Source organism: Bactrocera dorsalis, chromosome 3 (assembly GCF_023373825.1).
Source record: "Bactrocera dorsalis isolate Fly_Bdor chromosome 3, ASM2337382v1, whole genome shotgun sequence".
NCBI lineage: Eukaryota > Metazoa > Arthropoda > Insecta > Diptera > Tephritidae > Bactrocera > Bactrocera dorsalis.
Window position 1 is genome coordinate 90066683 of NC_064305.1, and position 22222 is coordinate 90088904.

The following is a 22222-nucleotide window of genomic DNA, read 5'->3' on the forward strand; positions in this document are numbered from 1 at the left end:
TGAAGTTTTGTTGGCAGCGAAACGACAAAACAAAACCTCCGCCACCCACAACACATTCGCAAGCAAACAGAGCAGCAGCTAATCAGCGCGCATGCGTTCTGCCGGCTGCTTTTCTTGCTCTCTGCTGTCGCTTGGGATTTGCTGTTTCATCCGCCTGCGACACACCTGCTTTTAAGGGTTGCTAAAAATGCATTGTGTTTGCTGTCACAGCACGCTTGTGCGCTATTGTGAATGGTTCGCTGCGCTTTGTCTGCAGGTGAAATTCTGCCAACATTCCACGCTTGCCTCCACCCATGCAATAGTGGTGTCTCAAAAAATAAAGAAGACGTCAGCGCACTTCCGGTTGCCACTGACAATCACTGCTTTGGGATTTTGATTTGAAATTCCTGAAACAATTGACGACTACAATACAAACAACAAAAGCGACCAAGTGTCGGAATAACAGCGCCGAGCTTACAATGTACACATATACTATAGTTATGTATGGTAAATATGTATATATGCACATATGTATGCATGTATTTATGTATTTACGCCTTTCGAGCAAGCAAAGCTTTTACTTCACTACACTTTGCTCTTTGGGGCGCTAATAATTTAAGGGGAAATAAAAATGTTGTAAAAATTAAAAATATATTAACAACAATAAAAAGAACAAACGTCACTTTGATAAATTTATTTTGGTGACCGCTGCTGAGCGTTTTTCTTATTATCGCCTTATTGATTCTAGATTTTAGCCAAATTTTTCGTGATTTTAGTCAAAAGTCTGGACTAAATATGTATGAAGGAGTTTTCTTTGAAAATTTCCTTGAGGTCAAAAAGTCGAAAGTTTAGTCTAAAACAATAAAAGGAACGTGATAACGCTCATCTGCAACGAGCTATAATACCTTTCACAGGTAGAAAAGGATAAGGCGTAGATAATTTCGTCTATCTTGGAACCAGCATTAGCATCAACAACAACGTTAATCTCGAAATCCAACAAGGAATAAACCTTGTTTTCGGATTACGTAGGCAGGTGAGAAATAAAGTCCGCTCTCGACGAACAAAGACCAATAGATTCTACAAGTCACTCAGAGGCAGGGACGATGACAACATCTGATGAGTCGACGTTACAAGTTTTCGAGAGAAAGGTGGAAGATTTATGGTCTTTTGCGCATGGATCACGGCGGATACCGCATTCGATGGAACGATGAGTTGTACGAGATTTAAGGCGAGGCATAGTTCAGTGATTTGAAGGACAGTGGCTACGCTGGCTAGGTCATGCCGTCCACCGGGGGAAACAGAGGAAAAGGAAGTCCTCCATTTCGTTGGAAAGAGCAGCTGGAGAAGGACTTGGCTACACTTGGAATTTCCAATTCACGAAAAACAGTGAAAAAAAGAAACGACTGCCGCGCTGTTGTTAACTCGGCTATAGTCGAGTAAGCGAAAGAAGATAAAAGAGTTTTTATCTCGACTTGGTCAACTTGATCGGTCAGTTTGTATGAAAGCTATATGCTATAGTATTCCTATGAATAAGTTCTTCGAATATCTGTAACCTTTGTCTTGGATAATAATTCCTGTAAAATTTCGGGAAGATACCTCGTCAGATGCCAAAGTTTTCCATGGAAGGACATGAAGCTATATGCTTTAGTGGTCTGATATTGGTGCTTCCGAAGAATGAGCTGTTTTTTGGATTTGAATAAAAGAACGAGTGCAATATTTCCGATCAATAAATCAAAAACTGAAGAACTAGTTCGCGTATTGTTCATATTGAGTTACTATAGGACTTTGCTGCCTCACAAACTGACCGTTAGTTATTTCAGAAGCAAAGTAATGTCAGAAATAACTTGATAGAAAAGAGTCAAAGAGAGTCATAACACCCATGAAAAGTTTATGAAAGCAACCTAGCGAAAAAATACGAGAAACAGCAAGAAACTCCAAAGAAACTGAATCGAAATGGTAAGCAAAATTAAAGCAACACAGATTTTTGTCCAACGAAACAAAAGTAACTCGTTCCAAAGCTTTACAACCTTAAAACCATCTCTCAAACTTATAAACAACCGTTACTACTGAACACGAAAGTGAAATAAAATTGCAAAAGTTGTGGCCGAAAGTAGGAAAATAAATCCCGAAACAGAGATGATGAAAAGTTTCGACCAAACCCCCAGGGAAAGAGACAAACAACACACAGCGCACAGGGCGAAGCGCATTCGTGGTAAAGCCAGTGAACACCAACAAAAAGCAAATAAAAGCAAATAAAAATGAAATAAATGGCGGCGGTGGGTTGGCGGTGGCACAGCAAGTGTCGCTTGGCTTGATCGTAAAGCAGGATTTAAAGGATACCATAAAATAAATCGACTCCATTCGTACCGTATTTGGGGATAACACAACGCAAACAACACGCACACACACAGACAGAGCAACGGCGGCGTAAGTGAATGTGAGTGTTTTCATAAAAATGCTTTTGGCTTTTGCTTTTCGCTGGCTTGCCAAGCTTTCATTGAACGAATCGGCAACCCGAGTGTGCTGGTGTGTGTGTGCATTTGTATTGTGTGCGAGTGTGCGGGCGCTGCTTGAATTTATTTGCAATTTCATTGTGTCCAATAATAACAGCAAACGCCAAGGCGCACATAATAAGAAGATTTCATGCGAAAATGCTTCGCTAAATGAAAAGAAATTGGCCAAAAAGCGATTTTCATAAACCACTCAATGCGCATTTAAAGTAAACGAAAGGATAAGCTGCCCGCTCACCAGCGCCGGCAAGCACGGTGGATACAGTTATGTCGGTATGTGTGCGCTGAACTCATAAACTCGAATGTGTAAGTAAGTGGCTATCGAACGATTGTGTGATTGTTTGTGCAAACGAAGGAGCCGCTGTGGCAAGTGGAGGCCATGGCTGAGGACTGGGACAATACTTTGCGGGCAATAATGCAGTTGATAACCGATAACGGTTGCATAAAGCTGATGACATTTTCATTGCGACATGTTGAGTAGCTTCGCTTCGATTTACAGCTTTTCTCGATATTGTGGTTTTGTTGCATGCGCAAAAAGATTGATTGTTGACATTAAATCGGTCTGCGACCGGTCGAGGCTGAAGGAAAAAAATTTGTGGTAAATCGGAAACAAATTGAAAAATGGAAAAGATGAGTCGATAAGTGCTGGCAATGTTGCGGCAATACTTGGAAATCAAATTGAATTTTGATTACGGCACGCTGTGCAATAACGCTTGCCACACAGCGTTGCAAGTGTTCGGCTTTTTTGCATTTCTGTGCTGGCTGTGGACAATATTGAGTTCTCTAATGGTTCTCTGCTGGCGCCGCTTATGAACAATTTCATATTTGCTTGGTAAACTAATCAAAATTTCATTTGTGTCAATCTTTTTCCATTTTTGCTGTTGTTGTTGTTGTGACCAGCGCTCGATAGTGCACTTACCGCAGTTGTAGCGCATTGTTGCTACATTGCTGTTGTTGTTGTTGCAGCCACTTGCTTTGATTATTGTTGTTGTAATCGCGAAAATGTCATTGCATTTGTCATATGCTCTTCAAAATACCATTTTCACTGTGTGATTGTTGTTGTTGGTTTTCGCGTACGCGATTTTATTGAAAGTTGTTAATTGAATTTGAATTTGAATGGATTTTTGATGTTTTGTGCGCGGTGCACGGAATTATTTGTGTTGCATTTTGCTCACTCGCTTTGTCATCAATATTTAATATTGTATTTGGGAAGCGCGAGCTGAGCGCGTTTGAAAGGGCGAACTAAATAAATAGTATGGCATCGCAAGGCAGTCTTTTCGGGCTTAATTTGTCCTCGTTGGTGTCTCCTTACACTTATGAGGATTTCATTAGGCAATACCTTTAACTTGCTCTGTGACATACACATTCGTTGGACACATGGACCACAAGAATGCTAAGGATACCAGAGACGCTTTCAAACTCGTGGAACAACATTTGTGTTTCGAATTTCATATATTTGCTTCAAAATCTAAACAAAACCAGGCTGATCAATCTATCTTGAAGCATGTTCGTCCTCAGCCACGTTTTCATGCGGCGAAGTGTAGAAAAAGGGCGTTTAGAGCTGGCAATCCTCACAAGCAGAATAAGCGAGAAAACTATGAATTATGGGGTATAGGTCTACACCGCAGTTCTTCAACGTTTCCAATGCAGTATTCGGTAACTTGTTGTCTTTTGACCCAATGGTACTGGCAATAATTTTCAAGAAAAGCGCGTCTTCAAATTTTCGCCGATTGTGTCCAAGAGAGGAATGTATGGTACACTATACTACTTCGATTGGGTTCTTCGCAAGTTCTCATGCAGAAACTTACGCGTTTTGTTTGTCGGTCGTATATTCTTGGTTTTTCTTCGTTAAATTTGAGTTCTTCTGCCATTTTTTTCGAGTCTGAATAAATGGATCGAAAATGTTCCTCAACTTTTTTCTTTCGTGAAGGTCGCTGTACGCAAACTAATATTGCCAGATTGTCATGTGATCTATCGTGAGATAGAGACAATTATTGGCATTAGTGGAACCAGTATACATTCAATATTGTATGGACATTTGAGTGTAAAAGATATCTGTTCACGATGGAGCCCACAAAATTCGTCGATAACTCAAAAAAAGACACTTTTTGATTGATCAGGAGAAGTGTTGTTTGATTGCTTTGTAAAACAAAAAGTTTTCTCAATACAATTTATATTTAACCTTACCGTGGATGGGACATTGAAAGATGTGTATGGCGTCAGTGAGAAATTATTTCATTCCTCAAACCGCGCAAGATTAAAGAGTCAACATTTCGTTTTACACAACAATCAAATATTCGGTTCTTTGAGTCGGATTAGCATTACATCGTTCAAACTGTAAACGTTTGCTGTTTTTGCTGATCCGTCAAAGACCACACGTAGTTTTGTTGTGCTACTTTCGGTCTTAATTATAGCATGTCGAGGCAAATAATATTTACCTCGAACCATCTTTTTAACCTCCTTCATATGCACCATCTCTAAATAACGCTAAAATACGGTAGCGGTGCTTGTAAACACGTCTTTGGTATCGTAACAGGTGATGAATCGTGGCTTTACATGCATGAGTCCAAAAGAAAAGAGCACTCCACTGTATGGATGTTTCAAGATGAACCGAAGCCAACAGAAGTTGTTTGCAAATCAAAAACTTCCAAACAAATCGGCGTTTGCTTTTTTTTGGAATAAATATGTGACAACCATACCACTAGAACAATGTACTATAGCAAATTCTGAGTGACACATAGCAATTTGACTGTCAGGTGTCTTTCAAGAAATTAGGAAAATTAAACGCGGAAGATTGAGTAATCGTGTTGCACAACGACTGAAGCAATTGAATTTTTGAGCACTCAAAACATCAGTTTGATCAGTCATCCTCCGTATCCGCCTTGACTTGGGATCGGTTCATTATTCTCGTACTTAAAAAATATACTAAGAGGACAATGTTTTTCTGCACTTGAAGAGGCGGTTGATGCGTTCAGAACACATGTTTTGGATGATCCTCAATTAAAGTTGTCAAAGTACTTCGACAATTGGTATAAATGCATCCAAAAGTGTATATATCTTAATGAAGAATAATTAAAAAAAAAAAAAAATAACAGAGAGGTTTCTGATTTAATTCTCTAATCACGAAATATAAAATTCAACTACGTATTGTTAAATTATCGAAGAAATTGATATCAGTAAAACCCAATAAGGAACCACTGAGACTTCAGAAGAGTTTTTCTTGTAGAAAAGCTCGAGTACTACAGTATTTTTAAGCATCAATTAATGATCTTAAGATCGATGAAACTTGCCTCAAAACTGTTAACGAAAGAAATAAATGATCATAAAGGCTTCCCACATCTTCTATAGCAGATCCAAATATGTTACGAGTGTGGCTTTTTAGCTATGAAGCACTTTGCCAAAAGTATCGGACGAAAATACGAGATTTTTTTTACAAAAAAAACATCGAGAGAGATGGACCGCAGTTAAAATTGGCATCCTGGCTCTCTCTCTGATGAAGTCTGTAACAAATATATGAATCTTTATCGATCCAAAACTAGATTTAATAAGGATTACTCTAGAAAATGTAAAAAACTTCCAAACAACATACATTTTTGTCGGGAATGCTAGTAAATATAAACAAATATATGGCTTTTTATTTCGGAATGCACAAATATTTTGATAAATTGTTAGGACTGATAACAAATTTCGACTTTCTTGAACACATATTTCCACTTAAGCAAGTAATATTTAAAGCGACTCTCAAGACCACTTCAACACCGCTGACTTTTTGACCACCAAACTATTAACTAGCATTGTTAGCTGCAGAGGAACACCTAACCAAAAAAACAAAAAATAAACAAAAACAACAAAGGAGTAATGCCAGCAGCTAGAACATAAATCAACAAAGCAAACAGCAAATTGGCAAATCTGGAGCGAATAATAAATGAAGTTGAAGTTCATGAAAAGGCAATAATGCGGCTAATGCCTTTGTGGCAGGACACGCCGTGGCCGTGGTCACAACACAAATTGAGAGGGTGCAAAGGCATTAAGCGCGCCCAGGCACAAGCACACACACACACATGCACGGACTACGGCGTAAGAACATATGCGCGCTCGCTGGCAAATAAAGGAAGTGAAATAGCGCGAAATTGCAGCAGATAACCGAATAAATAGAAATGGCAGAGGGTGAAAATGATATCCGTCTGCGAGCAAACGCATGGATCTGCGGAAGGGAAGTGGCCAAACAGCAAATGAGCAGTGAAAAAATACAACAACAACGCTATGGTTGAGGGAAGTGTTTTGATTTGATGCTCTTCGTTGGGTTGTTGTTGGTGTTATTGTCGCTGATGATGCGGTTTAATGGCGGTTAAGGGAATATTATGAACCTGTTGGGTTGCTCATCAAATGAGCCAGCAGATTGCGCCATAAACACCACAAGCGAAGTGTGAATGCCAAATGTCAAGGTTGTTCCTGCCGCTGATGCTCCGCTGCTAAACCATAGACATACACACACACACGCATGTACGCAAAGGCGAAATATGCTTTTGTGGCAGGCAGCAACTAAAATAAATGCAAGCACTGTTCGGTAAGGGAGAAAAAAAAGCAACAACATGAATTGTGTTGCTGTTAGTTGCTGTATTCTTTATGTTGCAACATTAATTGTGCATTATGAAAATGTGTTATTAAACACCTGTTATTATTATGATGGCGCATAATTTATTGATTGCTCTCCTATTTTGGTTTGGGTGAGTTAATATTTGTTTGTTTTCTCAGTGAAGTGAAATATACGCTTCTTTTGCAGTCACTGGGGCATTAAATTTTTTGATTGTGTTATTGAACTAAGCGAAGAAGACTACAGGGTCTCAGTGTACATTCCTCTGTTGGATACAGGAGGCGTTTTTCTAGAAAAGTATTCGAAGGATTTCAAGTGAATTTGCTGCTTTCAAAAGAGGATGTGCTTTGAAAACCAAAGAAATGGAAAATCTTATTGACTGCTTGATTCATAAATTCTAAGGCTTTTTGGATAATAATGACGGCGGCCAGTGCCATTGGAGGCAGAAGGAAATGTCAAAAGGCAACAAGTTACCGACTGCTGCATTGGAAACGTTGAAGAACTGCTACGTAGGCCTATACCCTATAATTCTTAGTTTTCTTCGCATATTCTGCCTACTTCCTGTGACGAAGGCGAGCTCTGAATGTTAGTTTTCGACATTTCGCCACATGAAAACATGGCTGAGGACGAAATTGCTTCAAGATGGCGTTGCTACACACGCACCATGACATAGAAGTCACCGAAGAAGAAGTTCTCGGATGATTCTAAAAACTTGACCCATATCGTTTTGTTTTGTGAAAATTTTCTATTCAATACACGAACTGACGACTTTATTAAGCATTACAATGAAGTAGGTCACCCGCACGTCTACATTTTATAATGTGTTTTTTAATTTAGTATGTTTTGATATTAGAGAGTCGATTTGAAAACTTTTCCACCATGATATTAAACTACATAAAGACTACTTCATGTAATATAATAATCTTCATGTTTCAGGTAAATATTTATATCGGCCTCAATTAGCACTTGATGTGCCTTTTTGATGCACTATTCGTAGAACCTTCTGTATCTGCTATCACGTTTCACCTTCTCTCTTAAAACATTTTGAGGTTTCGATGAAGCTACTACTTACATATGTCTGATATGCTTTTAGTAGAAGTCCATTCAAGGTTTGGTGCTTGATGGATTCCAAGTGTTTTGTGTCGGATCTGTACTGAGGCTGGGAATTCACAGAGAAAGTGAAAATTGTTTCCTTGCCTCGGCATATGTTTTTGTAAGGCATACCAATTTTGGACGCGTGTTTCCTAAATGGCCAGTGCCCTGTTGTGGTAGCTGTTACTCTGTAGATACTTTTCCTAGACCTATTTAATAAGTCGCTGGTTCCTTTCCTGTCATATAGTTGCTTTATGTATATTCTCGTGGTTTTCCAATAGAACTTCGCAGGCTTTTTCTATGCCCAGTACTTCCGCTTGGAAGATGCTATGCCTAAATCAGCTGAGCATACCCCCGTGCCTACTCCGCAGTCCATTTTGGAGCCGTCGGTATAGACTGAGATGGTATCCTTCTGCCCTATTGAGGCTCTTCTCCATTCTCGTCTAGATGGTATCCTCACCTGGAAGTATCTATTGAAATTCAGCTTTCTAAATGAAGTAAGAACTCCATTCGCAACTGAACTAAATCTTATTGGCAATGTACCCTTAAATATTACTTTTATTGCCAAAGTTTTGTAAAAACTAAACAAATTTATGATAAATTCTTTGGAAAAATATAGTATTTAATTTCTTGATCTAATAAAAAAAATAAAAAAATCTGCGCTTTGCAGTGGCCTTAATACTTGACTTTAACCATGTATTATAAAAAGCCACATTCTTTCTGCATTTCAACACGTGATACAAATGAAAGACAGGCATTGAAAGCGACAAAACAAATGCATTAGAGGCGTTTAATAAAAAGTACCGTTGGAATTTTTTTGTTTATATCTACTTCAATTGACAGGGTACGAATGCCAATAGTCGATATTTGTAATACACGGTCTCCAGTGCCTTAATGTGTAAATATGTATGTACTTAAATACAAACGCAAATCTCAAACAAGAAGTCATGTGAGGCAACTTTTCGATTAATTCGCCGAGCATGTTCTATAATGCATTTGACCTGATTTGGTAAGACAGATACCCACTTACTTAGCTTTTGGCTTGCCGTTATTCGGGTCGTTCCGCCGCTTTAATGTGTTTTGCATGCTCATCATTTCATAATTTATTCATGAAGGGATGGATGAATGGATGAAGGACGATGGCAGGGCGGAATTCAGCGTCAAAACAACATTTTTAATAGCCCAGCATAAAAAATCAAAAATTGACAACAATAACAAACACCAAAATGCGAACAAAAGGCACAGCGAAAAATCAATGTAAGTGGCGACGCACACCCTGAAAAGTATGCTTCTTGTTGCTACACACGCTCTAATAGAGAGGAGGAGGAAGGAAAGGCGCGAGGCAGTGAGCATGAAAATTTAAGCGTCTGATTTTTAACGCCTCTTTAGCTTTCAACGCCTCCAACTTGGCTGGTGGTTGCGCCCAGGCGACGTGCGCTTGGCGGTTGGCAATTTCAACGGCTGCCGCACGCCATAAAGTAGGCAATGATTTGCCTATTTTCAACACCAACACACAAACACACGCGCAGCTGAATTCTCCACGTGACAGCCAAACGGAAGGGCATGTGAGAATAATAAAGTGTGGCAGGAAGTGTGAAAATATTGCAAGCAGTTGCGGCAAACAAACCCAAATGCGCCTAAATGCACGCCATGCAAAGCTCAGTTGCTTTGCTAAAAGCCTGCATATTTGTTTGTGGCCTGCTTTCGGCAATTTTCGTTTAGCATTTTTACAAGTCACACTGCATTTGTACGTGTGTGTGTGCTTACTCGAAAGTGTTTGCTTGTTGGTGTGCGTGTGTGAGTGAACTTAATTTATTAAATTAAAAGTAAATGAATGGACCATTCACACGCACACCTACAAATTCCATGCATAAAAAGTGTGCAAGACCGAGACTGAGACACACACACATACACAGCCAATATTTGATGCTATTTCTCGCCATTCGACACGCTCGTAAAAGAATACATAAACAAGTCAAGGTCGCAAAAGCAGTTATGAGCGGCCACATTCTTGTGGCAAGAACGGATTTTTGTATGTATGTGTGTACTCGTGTATGAAAAATATTAAAGGTTTCGTTGATGTTATGAATTTCAGCAAAAAATAAAAATGGCTTAAATAAAAGAATGTGTATTGAGAGTTGAGCTTTTAAATTTTGCAACGTTTTTGAAAAGAAATTTCAAATATTTTGTTTGCCCTTTTCTTTATACATATGTATTATATAACACGTATACACATATAAAATAGAACTATTAAACGCTTCCTGTTTACTATTTTTGAAAACATACTTACCAACACACACACACATACATAAATCCTTCGCCTAGTTAAGCACACCCCCAAAATATCAGCCGGTTTAGTTTTTGTGGCAACAGACAAGCTTCACACATGAAGACAGATGGAGCGACATGGTCTCGACAAAACAACGAAACTCTCCAGAGACCAAACATCAGTGTTACAAGCAAAGCCACTTTGCACTTGCAGTTCCAAATACTATTTTGGTGTGTTTTTTGCTGCTGTGCTGTACTTGCACAGTTGTTTTTGTTGTAGCAGGCGTGGTTAAAGACTTTTGTTTGGTAAAAAGCAAGTTTTGCCTTGTCGCTTAATTCCAACACATTCTTCTGATTCAAGCACTGCATTTTTGACTTCTTACTTGCGACTTCGTGAGGTTCGATGAAAAAGTATACTCGAAGAACTTGTCCAAGTTGTCAACAAAAGTGATTTGGATGCTGCTTCCGGTGAAGTACACGGAAATGAGAGTGTATTGCCGAAGTCATAAAATATTGAATTGCAAAATAATAAAGAGGGTGTGATTAATTTTTATGGAATTACAATTGTTAAAGAATTTAAAATTGTTGAAAACGAGCTCATAGACCTTTGAGTTTTAAAATGATTCTCTTACCCATATATGACTGAGTTAAAGATAAGAACCAACTCCAAACGTTTAGAATAATTTTCTTAACTTCAAAGCAATTCGTATACAAAATTCTTATAGTATTTGGTTAAAATAGTCAAATTATCTTCGATTTTATTGTACATCTATATGGGTAACAAATTAGAATTTTTTATAGGTTACAAATTTAATATTTGTGTGGGAATTAATGGAAAATTCCCACAAGCATTCGTCAAGACTTCCTTGCATAAATACAAGATATATCTTACCGGAATACGTATACACACATTGTGACAAAAAAGGATGGAAATTGTAAATAAAACGAAAAATATTTAATTAGTCATCAATAATACAATTACGCCAACGATTCTGCCACTCCTCGAAACACTTTTCATAAGCATTTTTTTGGATGGCCCTCAGCGAATTTTGTTTTATCTCATCGATCGACTGAAAACGGGTTCTTCGGAGCGGCAATTTCAGTTTGGGGAACAAGAAAAAATCACATGGAGATATATCTGGTGAATGCGGTGGTTGATCGATGGAATTCATTGCGTGTTTGGCTTTAAATGCGGGCACAATCGTGGTTCGAATCGATGGTGTATTATTATTGTGTAAAATCCGTCAACTGTTCTTCCACAATTCTGGCCGTTTTTAATGGACCTTCTCACGCAAACGCCTCAATACAGCCAAATAAAACTCCTTATTAACCATCTGTCCTTCCGAAACAAATTCATGATGCAGAAACCACGAATATCGAAAAAACAGTAAGCATCACCTTGATTTTTGAGCGGCTTTGGCTTGATTTTTTGGTTTCAGCTCGTTTTTTCCCTCCATTCCGATAATTGTTGACTCGTTTGCATGTCAAACTCATAAACACATGCCTTATCGGCAGTTATAATGTTCTCCATTAAGGTGCGATCGGAATTCGCACGATCAAGCATGTCCAAAGAGACTCTTTTTGAAAAAACTTCAGTTTTATTAGCACAAGTCGAGCAAGAAAGCGTTTCGTACTCAAAATATCCACCAAAATCATTCAAACAAACTCACGAGAGATGTCGAGCTCTCTTGTCATCTCTCCAATACTTGCCGGACGATTTTCAAGTACCATATCCTTCACTTTTTTAATATTTTCATCAGTTAAAAAAAGATATCTCGACCCTCTTTGAAGGCTTTGTACCACTCATAGGCTCGTGTCGTTGATAAAAGTGTATAACACGCAAAGAAAAACTTACGAAAATAGAAAGAAATGTTCGACACACGAACTAAAAGTTGCTGTACAATGGTAATGGCAAACCGGTTCGGATTTCTATTCGGTCAAGGACTGTCAACTCGGCAACAATCCTCCAAATTACTTCTGCCTCTACGACATCAATATAATTCAGATTTTTCTGTATTGAAAACCTTGCTCAGGATTTGTCTACTCCCATCATCAAGCTAAAGAGGGTTTAAAAAACATTTTACTGTAATCTTCTTATAGTATATATTAAATTCTATTCCAACCCTTCTAAAATTTGTATCATAGAAATATGTCCACTCTTGACATGATACCTGTTTCCTTTACAGAAATTTCGAAATCAACATGAGATATGCAAACATGCTGCAATTGTACATAGTATGTATGTATATATGGATGTTTCATGTAAAGGATTGTCTCACTTTTGACGGCATCTAATAGCTGCGCTTTGCTGAGGAAGAATGTAGAGTTTGAGAAGTTTAAGAAGTGAAGCGTCACTTGCCTTTGTGCGACTGGCGAGCTGCCGCTTTCTCCGCAATAAGTGCTCCTCCTTTGATTCCTTTGATTGGACATGTCTACACATATCAATGGTACACACACCAACACATATATATACATACATATATGTATATATATATTCATACAAGTCAACATATAATTGCTTGTTTCCTTGGTTGTGTGTTCGCTTCGAAGGCTTACAAATTATTGCCCAACCTCTCGCTTCGATGTAACTATCTGCTAGATGTAACTATAGAATATGTATATATGTAACGTATGTACATATATATGTATGCATATTTATGTTCAAGTGTGTCGGTGGTCAGCAGTGTTTATTCAAAATATTGATTGAGCGACGACTCCAAGTGGTTGGGTTTATGAATATTATGTGGTTAGGCGAATTTGCATACAACCATGTATGTGTGTGTGCGTGTGTGGGCGCGTGTGTTTGTGCAAACTATGTCGCTACAAGTGTGGTGATTATTTATTGTAAAATATGTTGCGGTAGTTGCTGCGTTGGTCATGTTGAAGCCGGTAATTGATCTTGATTAAAGTTGTGTTTTCTCAGCTTGTTCAACAACGGCGCTGTGTGCCACTTACACATGTACATATGTATGTATGCGTGTGTGTGCGAGCAGACATATGTATGTTCGTTACATGTTATGTACGCACTCATGTATTTAACTTTGATTATTTGCGCATTAGTCCACTTGCATAGCTCTCATGCCGGACATTCCTTAACTGACTAATTTAACTGACTTCTCCAGAAAATTTAATTTGATTAGAAATTTGCTTGAAATTATTGTTTAAATTTTTTGCAGGTTTGGTTTCAAAACCGGCGCGCCAAGTGGAAGAAGCGCAAGAAGACCACAAATGTCTTCCGTACGCCGGGCGCGCTGCTGCCATCGCACGGACTGCCGCCCTTCGGCGCCAACATCACCAACATTGCCATGGGCGAGGGCCTCTGCGGCACCGGCATGTTCGGCGGCGATCGCTGGGGCGTGGGCGTAAATCCGATGGCTGCAGGTGAGTTACTCCAACATAGAATACATACTGACGAGCGTAGAAAAGTAGTGTAATAGAGGAATTGCAGTTACTTTAGTAAAACGTAAATTAAATTTGAATTGAAGCTATAAATTTGCTGCTGTGCGAGTAGAAATCTGTCTTAAATACCTATAAATTACAGCTTTTAATAGTAATAATCTAACGAAGAACTAACCCGCTTATTCTTTTCTTTTTCTCATTTTCTCCTTTTCTCTTATTTATGCTTTTGTAACAATATTCATCCTCTAACTACTAATCCTGCAAATATTACCGTAACAAATCGAAGGTTTTGGTCAACTAAATCAATCTTCGCCGCTCTCATCTACAATAAATAGTGGTCTTAATTCGGGTATTAACATTGGCTCCGCAATGGGTGCTGGCAGCTATCAGCATTATGGACTAAACGCTTTAGGTATGTGTATATGGTAATAACCACAAGCTTATGAAATTTATTATTTCAATTTTAACTAAAATTTCCTAATTAACAATTTTTAGTTTGCAATATATTTTCATTAAAACAAAAAAAAAACAATTTTTGTAGAACTAATTTTTATTTAGAATTTTAAATATAATTAGAATTATAATGTAAAACTAACAACTCTTGATAATACGATTCTAACAAAATAAATTTCTTAAAAATGAATATTTGTAGAGAATTTGAGTTTGTCTCCAAATTACATGGGAAAAACTTAAAAATTTGTTTTTCTGTTTTAGAATTTTCTGAAATTTTTGAAATTTTTTTTAAGTTGCCGGGATTTATCGTCGTCGTCCTCAAATATTATTTAGACCTTCTGAAGAAAATAGCAATACCCTCTTTATCAAGGGCGTTATATCCACTTGCAAATCAGAAACGCGTTTTTTGTGATTTTTTAGAAGATTCATCTTTTTTAACAAATATCTAAAAATAATGTACATTTAATGAGTTTAATGTACTCTAATAATCAGCCGTTCATTGTGAGAAAATTTGATTTTCCTCGAGCTTCTAACCGGCCCAGGAGGACCTGCGAGAAGAATGAAATGAAACATGTAATGATTAAAGGACTAATCACAATTTTGATGGCTGCTTTCCAAAAAAAAATTTATTTACAGCTCAGATGGTAAACCAAATCGAAATCATTATTAATATATTCCTTCGATCACTACTTGATCAAAGAGGACGTGTGAAACTTCAAGCCGATCGGTCTTGTCCTTTCACAGAAATTCTGTTAACAGCCTCTGAAAGCAGTGTTTAAAAAAACGAGCTTATACTTTCGAAAACCGAACACACTGAATTAAAAAATGTTTATAAATACGCTCAGCTCTACGAAACTATTTGCGGGATCGATCATTTTTGGAAATTTTTCTAAACTATAATATATTAGGGCGGGTTCATTTTTTTTTATAAAATCGCGTATGCGGGAAATAGTCTACGGACTTTGCCTAAGAAAATATGGGTCTAAAACCCTTTTCCAGCCAGCGATCCATTTAAACATACGCAAAATAATCAAATTGTTTATATTATATATATAATTTCTTAAATCAATTGAGTGACTTTTAAATAAATATACATCTGCAAATCCACGTCTAATCGATTATTATTTTTTCTTATCTTATCTAAAGACTGCAAGAAATATAACATAACCACGTATTTTTTCTTAATTCCGTGATATAATGATGATGATCGATCATGGTAGAAAGCAAAAACTGAAACTTTTGGCATTATTCGGACCTTATTATCATGTTCGCCGTACTTTAGACCTTTTCGTATAACTTGTCAAAGTTATATTCAAAAGTGTAAGGTAGAAATATCCAAGTACTTTTTTCTTCATTGTCTAGCCTTTGCAAGATTGAGGTTGAAACATCTAATAGTCTACCTTCGGCGAAACTGACATTAGCCTTCAAATCAAGATTGTGATAGTCTTTGAGCGCTTTATCGGTTTCTGAGAGTATTTTGATCAATTATAGAGGAGTTTTAGGTGCCGCAACAGAATATTGTTCTAAGTTGTTTGTAATCTAGAACTTTTTTCTTAACCTACTTTCTACAATCAAATAACTATTTATCGCTTTTTCGACTCGTTTGTTAAGTCTTGAAGTTCGTTTAGAGAACAGGTTGCTCCTTTTCCTCCTAAACTTAAACGTGGTAGCACATTAGTCTGTATACTACGCTTTTTCTTTCGATTAAGAAAAGGAAAACACTCTGGCTAACCTGTTGGTTTTCTCTCAGAGAATAAGCATCAAAGCCCTGTAGTGAATCTTTAGATCGAATGGATACTCGGCATTCCAATAGTGTGATTATCTAAGACATTAGATGTATGATTTCCATATAACATCACTATTTGTCGCATAATGTATTTTGCGTATGTTCTGATCTGGTGTTAGTTCAATGCAGGAAACTTTTGAGCTTCGACTGGACTTAGCAGCAGACGCACCAATGATAATTCCTTCCTCTCCTGAACGTCAATTTCAACAAGCAGGATTTTTCGATATCTAGAAGGACAAGGCTCCCTTCTTACTCATACAACACATAAAGGGAATCTTTGGCCGGTTCAACTGCACCTTTCTTATCTAAGCGTGAGGGCAAATTAAAGAGGTGAAAATTCATAGAAGACATATTGTTGGGTTTTTTCTACATATGTATGTATGTGCAGCTGAAATTGCTGAAATTGCTGGAATGCCGATAATGCTTTATCAAGAGTGGAGTCTAAGCTTGGAACGTGCTCAAGATTCTAATCTGTTAAATTATTCATAGACCTCGCCTTATAGAAATAAGAACTGGTGGAGTTTTTTTGTTGTTGAAATGACCAACTCTCCAAATTCAAAGTCGTAAGCTCAAAAACAATCTGGCTGCATTCCGATTTCGATATCCGACGGTGGAGGACACATGAAAATAATTTAACATAACTATTGAACTACTGTACCGATTTCGGCCAGGAAATTAATGCTTTCTCTAACTCATTGTAAGCAATCAAATGACCTAACCATCACTGCAAATGGATTTATTGTTAATTTTGTGCTTACTCAATTGATAAAAATGTGTGCACATGGCCTCCTATCTGCCATTGTGCTGATCTCCGCAAGGCCACAAATTTTCCATTCATCACTTTAATCGTTTCTAATAGACTTATCTGAAAGAAAAATAAATAAATGCAAAAATTATCATGGATGACGCAAAGTATCATACTGTTGTTGTTGTATAAGCAGCAAAACACAACTCTTCTATTCAATTTTTTCACATATTAACAAATTTGACAAATCTTTTGTAAGTAAACCAGTTTCCAGAGAATTGATTAGACACGATTTTACGCATTTTGATTTGCTCCAAAAATCGATGAAAAAGAATTACAACAAAATTATTTTTTCCACCAGTGATGAATTCGATTATTTGCCTTTACAGTTAGCAACAATTTTCTGTTGACAAAATGGAAAAATGGAAGGGTGCAAACAATGCCCCCGACATTGCCCGAACTGTTGTAGGCTTAGGTGACACATACCCATAGACACTTGTGTTTGCTTAGTAGCTTGGCGACAGTTTGGTTGCTGTTTGCTTTCGCATTCCAGCGCTAATTGAAAATTTGGAGACGAGTTCATGATTTTCCTATGCCTCCAAAGTATTTTCCTTTGAATTGCGTATTTATTCTTTTATTTGTTTGTATATTTTGAGAAGACGCAGCACAAGCGTGAAAATGCCCATGTTTGCATAAGAAATTCTCGATTAACTCTTTTGTTCGCATTTCAGGTGATTCGATGATGTATCAGCACACGGTTGGTGGCGTTAGCTGCGGCGCCAGCGGCTCGCCCACCACGACCACGCCTCCGAACATCAATTCGTGCTCATCGGTCACACCGCCACTGTCGAATCAGCCGAACGCGGGGCCAAACGACATGAATGGCGACCAAATGGTGTGTATAATAGGGGATGCATGTTGTGCTCGAGGTGAATTTGGTGAGTTTAGTCAAGCAATCACACAAATGTCCTTGAATGCTGCAAGTACAGGGTAGTGTCTGCAGGACATTTTTATTTTGAATGGTTTGTGCATCGACTAAACTCACCACTTTCAACATGACATTCTCAATTTCACCTCACTAAATTTTAAACTCCTTGTTCACAGGGTGGTCCTCCACATCATCAACAACAACCACCAACGCCGCAACAGCAACAACAGCAGCAGCAGCAACAGCAACAAGCCCACCAACAAAATCACCACCATCAACAACCACCACCACAACAACAACAACAACAACAACAGCAACAACAACCCCAGCCACAACATCAAGAGCATACGGCAAATAATGGTGGCTCCCACATGGTGCCACATTGCCACCAATCCATGCAATCACCATCAGATGGCGGCAATGTCGGCGAAGAAGATGTCTGGCGAGGACACAGTATAGCCGCCTTGCGGCGTCGCGCTTCCGAACTAAATGCCACATCGGCGATTCCATCGTATTTGCATCACGCGGCCGCCGCCCACAACAACTACGAACATCACAATTCGGTCTACTGAAATTTGTTGAAGAGCTTTGAAAGCTTTTCGGATTACGGTTTCCCCAGTTGTGGGAATCATGAGTTCTAACATGTGACCAAAGCGGATGCTGATGGCAATGGTGGCATGGCGCAAGGGTGGTGATATTAAAAAACAAAACGGTTGATGATGACGGTTACATGAAGGAATAGAAGAAAGTTGAAACGCACAGCAGTTTGGCAGCCACTGGGCGCGCAGCAGAGTACAGTGGCTGTAAGGGCTGTGGTGAAGGTTTATTTTTTGTTGAAAAGTTTACACAGAGCCTAGCAAAGAACCGAACGAAGTATACGTAAAAAGTGAACTGCAAGCATAATGCAAATTTAGAATTAAGATTCAAAAACAAATAAAATTGTATGCACTGCATTATGACTTAAATTGTTTGTATGTAAGTATTAGATTAGAATATATACACAAATACGAAAGCATATTGAAATTGTGAAAAGACGGAAGTAGCAGAGGTATTGACAAAAACTTAACTGAAACAGTGAACTTTTTTTTTGTATTTCAAAGAAACAAACCTTTTTTAACTGCGAAAGTCAATAATTTTTCGCTCACGACTGTATACCTTTGAAATTGTCTTTATTTATCTGTGAAAATTATGTTGCTTAAAAGCTATTAATTTCCTGTAAGATTTAAAAAAAAATTCTACCTACATCCCCAGTAAATTATATACAGTGACGCAAAAGTTTAATCTCTAAAATTTTATTAAAAAATTTAAAATTAAATAAAACTTTTCACAGCTAAAAAGTTAGATAGGAGAATAAACAAATATATTTCACCAAATCCATTTTCAATTCGCACTACGCCCGTATAACTTCTGAGTCACTGTATCAGCTGTCAGTTTCGATTATTGAAACTAAAAATTTGTTGCAAATAATATTTAAAATTTAAGTGTATATAAAAATTTGGGTTTTGTTTAAAAGTGTCATACTGTACTTAAGCATATACTTAACGAATTAAAAAACGCAATTAAAGACTATAAAATGTAAAAGAACAAATGTATACGAAATGAAGAGCAGTGAACGAGTAATTATAAATTATCAAATTAAAGTTAAACTTAGTGACTATATTTACATATATCTATATACATGTTCCCAAGTAAGTTATTACATAATTAGGTGCTAAGTAAATGTTAATTAAATTCAAATATAAATAAATAAATCACAACAAAAAGCCGAGCAGAACAAAAAAAGTGTCTGAAAAGAGACAAACATAAACATACATATGTATACTATATACAAAGTTACACGACTACGCACGAAGTATACGAAGGAAATGTTATTAAATGTCAACATAATATGAGCTTTTGAAATTTTCGTTGAAAGATTTGGAAAAAAATAACTTTAAACTGCAAAAAACAAAATCGATCTTTTTATGGTTATTGGATCAAAGCCGTTTTTCGACAGGTGAAGTTCTAAGAAAGTAATTTCTCCTTTATTCGAAGTTAGTCTCCAAAATAAAAAAATAATTTATGCGTTATTCGAAGTTAGTCTCGAACATAAAAAAAAATGTTTCTCCGAAAAAAAATTTCGAATTTCGCAAACTTCGATAAACGAAAGAAAATACTTTTTTTAGTAACTAATACACATTTCATCCAATAAGACAAATTTCGAAAAAAATCTTCGAATTTCGCTAACTTCGAAAAACGAAAGAAAAATATTTTTTTTAAGATTTTTAGTAACTATAACTAATAAACTTTTTTCTAATAAATCAAATTTCGAAGAAAAAATTATTTCGAATATCGCTAACTTTGAAAAACGAAAGAAAATACTTTTTATCATTTTAAGTAACTATAACTAAAAACATTTTTTTCTCAAAAGCCAAATTTCGAAAAAAATCGAGTTTTGCTAACTTCGAAAAAACGAAAGAAAAATACTTTTTATCATTTTTAGTAACTATAACTAATAAACTTTTTTCCAATAAATCAAATTTCGAATTTGAAAAAAAAAATATTTAGAATTTGGCTAACTTCGAAAAAAGAAAGCAGTACTTTTTAAGTTTTCGAAAGAAAAAACTTCGAATTCCGAAAAAAAAATCGAAATTCGAAAATAATATTTCGAATTTGGTTAACTTCGAAAAACAGAAAAAATACTTTTTTCCTTAGAACTCCAGCTCTTGGAAATATTTTTTGGTCCAATATCTCGTTGAGTATTGTACAGCGTAATTTATCCTATTATATAATTTTGTAACAATTTTTGAAAAAATTACAGTTATTTGCTTGTGTATGTACATTAACTAATTTTATCCAAACTCTGCTTCATTTTGTGCAATAATACTTTAAATTTATTTAATTAAATCTTCCTGGCTACTATTCACTTTATAAAGATAAATACGCAAGAAAAATTAACAACAACAAATGCGTTGATGTTGCCCGGACAAACCAGCCAAAATTCAATATTTCACACACGAACACACATTCTTACAAATGTTTGTCTTTGTGAACATTTTAAATTGATGTATCTACTATTTGCCCATAAACATAAAGCTTCGACTTAGGTGTAAATAAATGCTGCACAGTGGGCCAAGCGTGTGCTTTCGGCGAGCGTAAGAAAGTTGGGGTATGTGTGTTACTTAAGTGATCGGAAAATTGTTTATATTTGTTTGATGTTAAGATATTTGATTGATTAAAATGAAAAAATGCGAAGACAAGATAAAATGAATATTCTTCATAGAAAGAAGGTGTAGACTATCAGAGAATTTCTAGCGGCAGATCAGAATTTTCACTGCTTTCAATATTTGTAAACAACAGTGTTGCGAAAAATTTACATTTTCAGTCTTTACAACAAAAATTGTTATTCTAATTAATTTAATAAAAAGCATTTCCTTGTTGCTTTTCGAAATTGAGTGCTTTATTTCTTTCGTATCAGACTTTTATATTTTAATTAATTAGTTCGTATTTTTCATTTCTTCTTCTCAAATCTACGCATATGATCACTTACTCCATTACGACACCTAAAAATCTTACGAGCGCAGATGCACACTCTCCCACTGTGCTACAGTTCTCTTAAAGAGTAAGAGCAAAAAGAATGTTAAAATAAAACCGCATTAAGAAATACATACATACATACATGTGCTAATCGGAGGGAGATAATATTGCAATAGGCTTTAATGCATACGTATACTTTAATATTTAAGATAGCTACGGATGAATGTAAACTCTATACAATAACTAAATATTGCATTGCTGCTTAAATTAGAACAAAAACAAAAAAGCATAAAAAATTATTAAATTAAATGAATGAAAAATAATAGCATATGTATAACAGTAATGTGTGAGGAGAATTAAGAATATGTACTTGTAAATAAATAAATGCGTACTTATGGATTAATAATTAATATTTCTTCTGTTATTGTGTATGCAAATGAACACACGATTCAATTAAGAAAACGAATTTATGGTTAAACTGTGGCTGAACTACATTCATTATGAACTTTGAAGGATAAGCACTAGAACCATAAAGAACGATTTTCTAACAGTACCGATCCCATATTTACGCTCTCACAGTATTCTGTACAGGGTACATATTATATTGCCTGTTGCTTTTAATACTTAAACCCTAACGAAATAGATATCGACGAAATGGATTAGCGACTGAATCGATACTGAGAAAATGGGAAACTTGGTATCACAGCTGGTCAAAATCTATTAAAATTATCCAAGTATTATATGCGGAATTCAAAGATCTCAGAGATGATATGAGGGGGGCTTTATTATATATTTTAAATTTCGAACGCGGCATTCTTCTCATATTCATATGTCATTGACGAAATCGGATCACAACCATGTCTACTTCCCATATAGCATAATTTTAAGTTTCCCTTGATTCTTTCACTATCTAGTACACAAATCAAGAAGTAATTATTATAACGGAACAAAA

The 22222-nt window shown here is 36.5% G+C and overlaps 1 protein-coding gene across 8 annotated transcripts in view; it reads left to right on the forward strand.

Moving 5' to 3' along the window:
• LOC105225484 (homeobox protein orthopedia) overlaps window positions 1-21680 on the forward strand; it is a 58695-nt gene extending 37015 nt beyond the window's left edge. For 5 of the 8 annotated variants that reach the window (XM_049453074.1, XM_049453075.1, XM_049453076.1 and 2 more), the window contains 4 exons: window positions 13620-13824; window positions 14129-14254; window positions 17558-17721; window positions 17931-21680. In XM_049453074.1, the coding sequence (XP_049309031.1) occupies window positions 13620-13824; window positions 14129-14254; window positions 17558-17721; window positions 17931-18326 (891 nt within the window). In that variant the 3' untranslated portion in view covers window positions 18327-21680. The remainder of the gene's footprint in view (window positions 1-13619; window positions 13825-14128; window positions 14255-17557; window positions 17722-17930) is intronic. The other 3 variants (XM_049453078.1, XM_049453079.1, XM_049453080.1) reach the window with 1 other exon arrangement.
• Window positions 21681-22222: the final 542 nt, after the last annotated feature.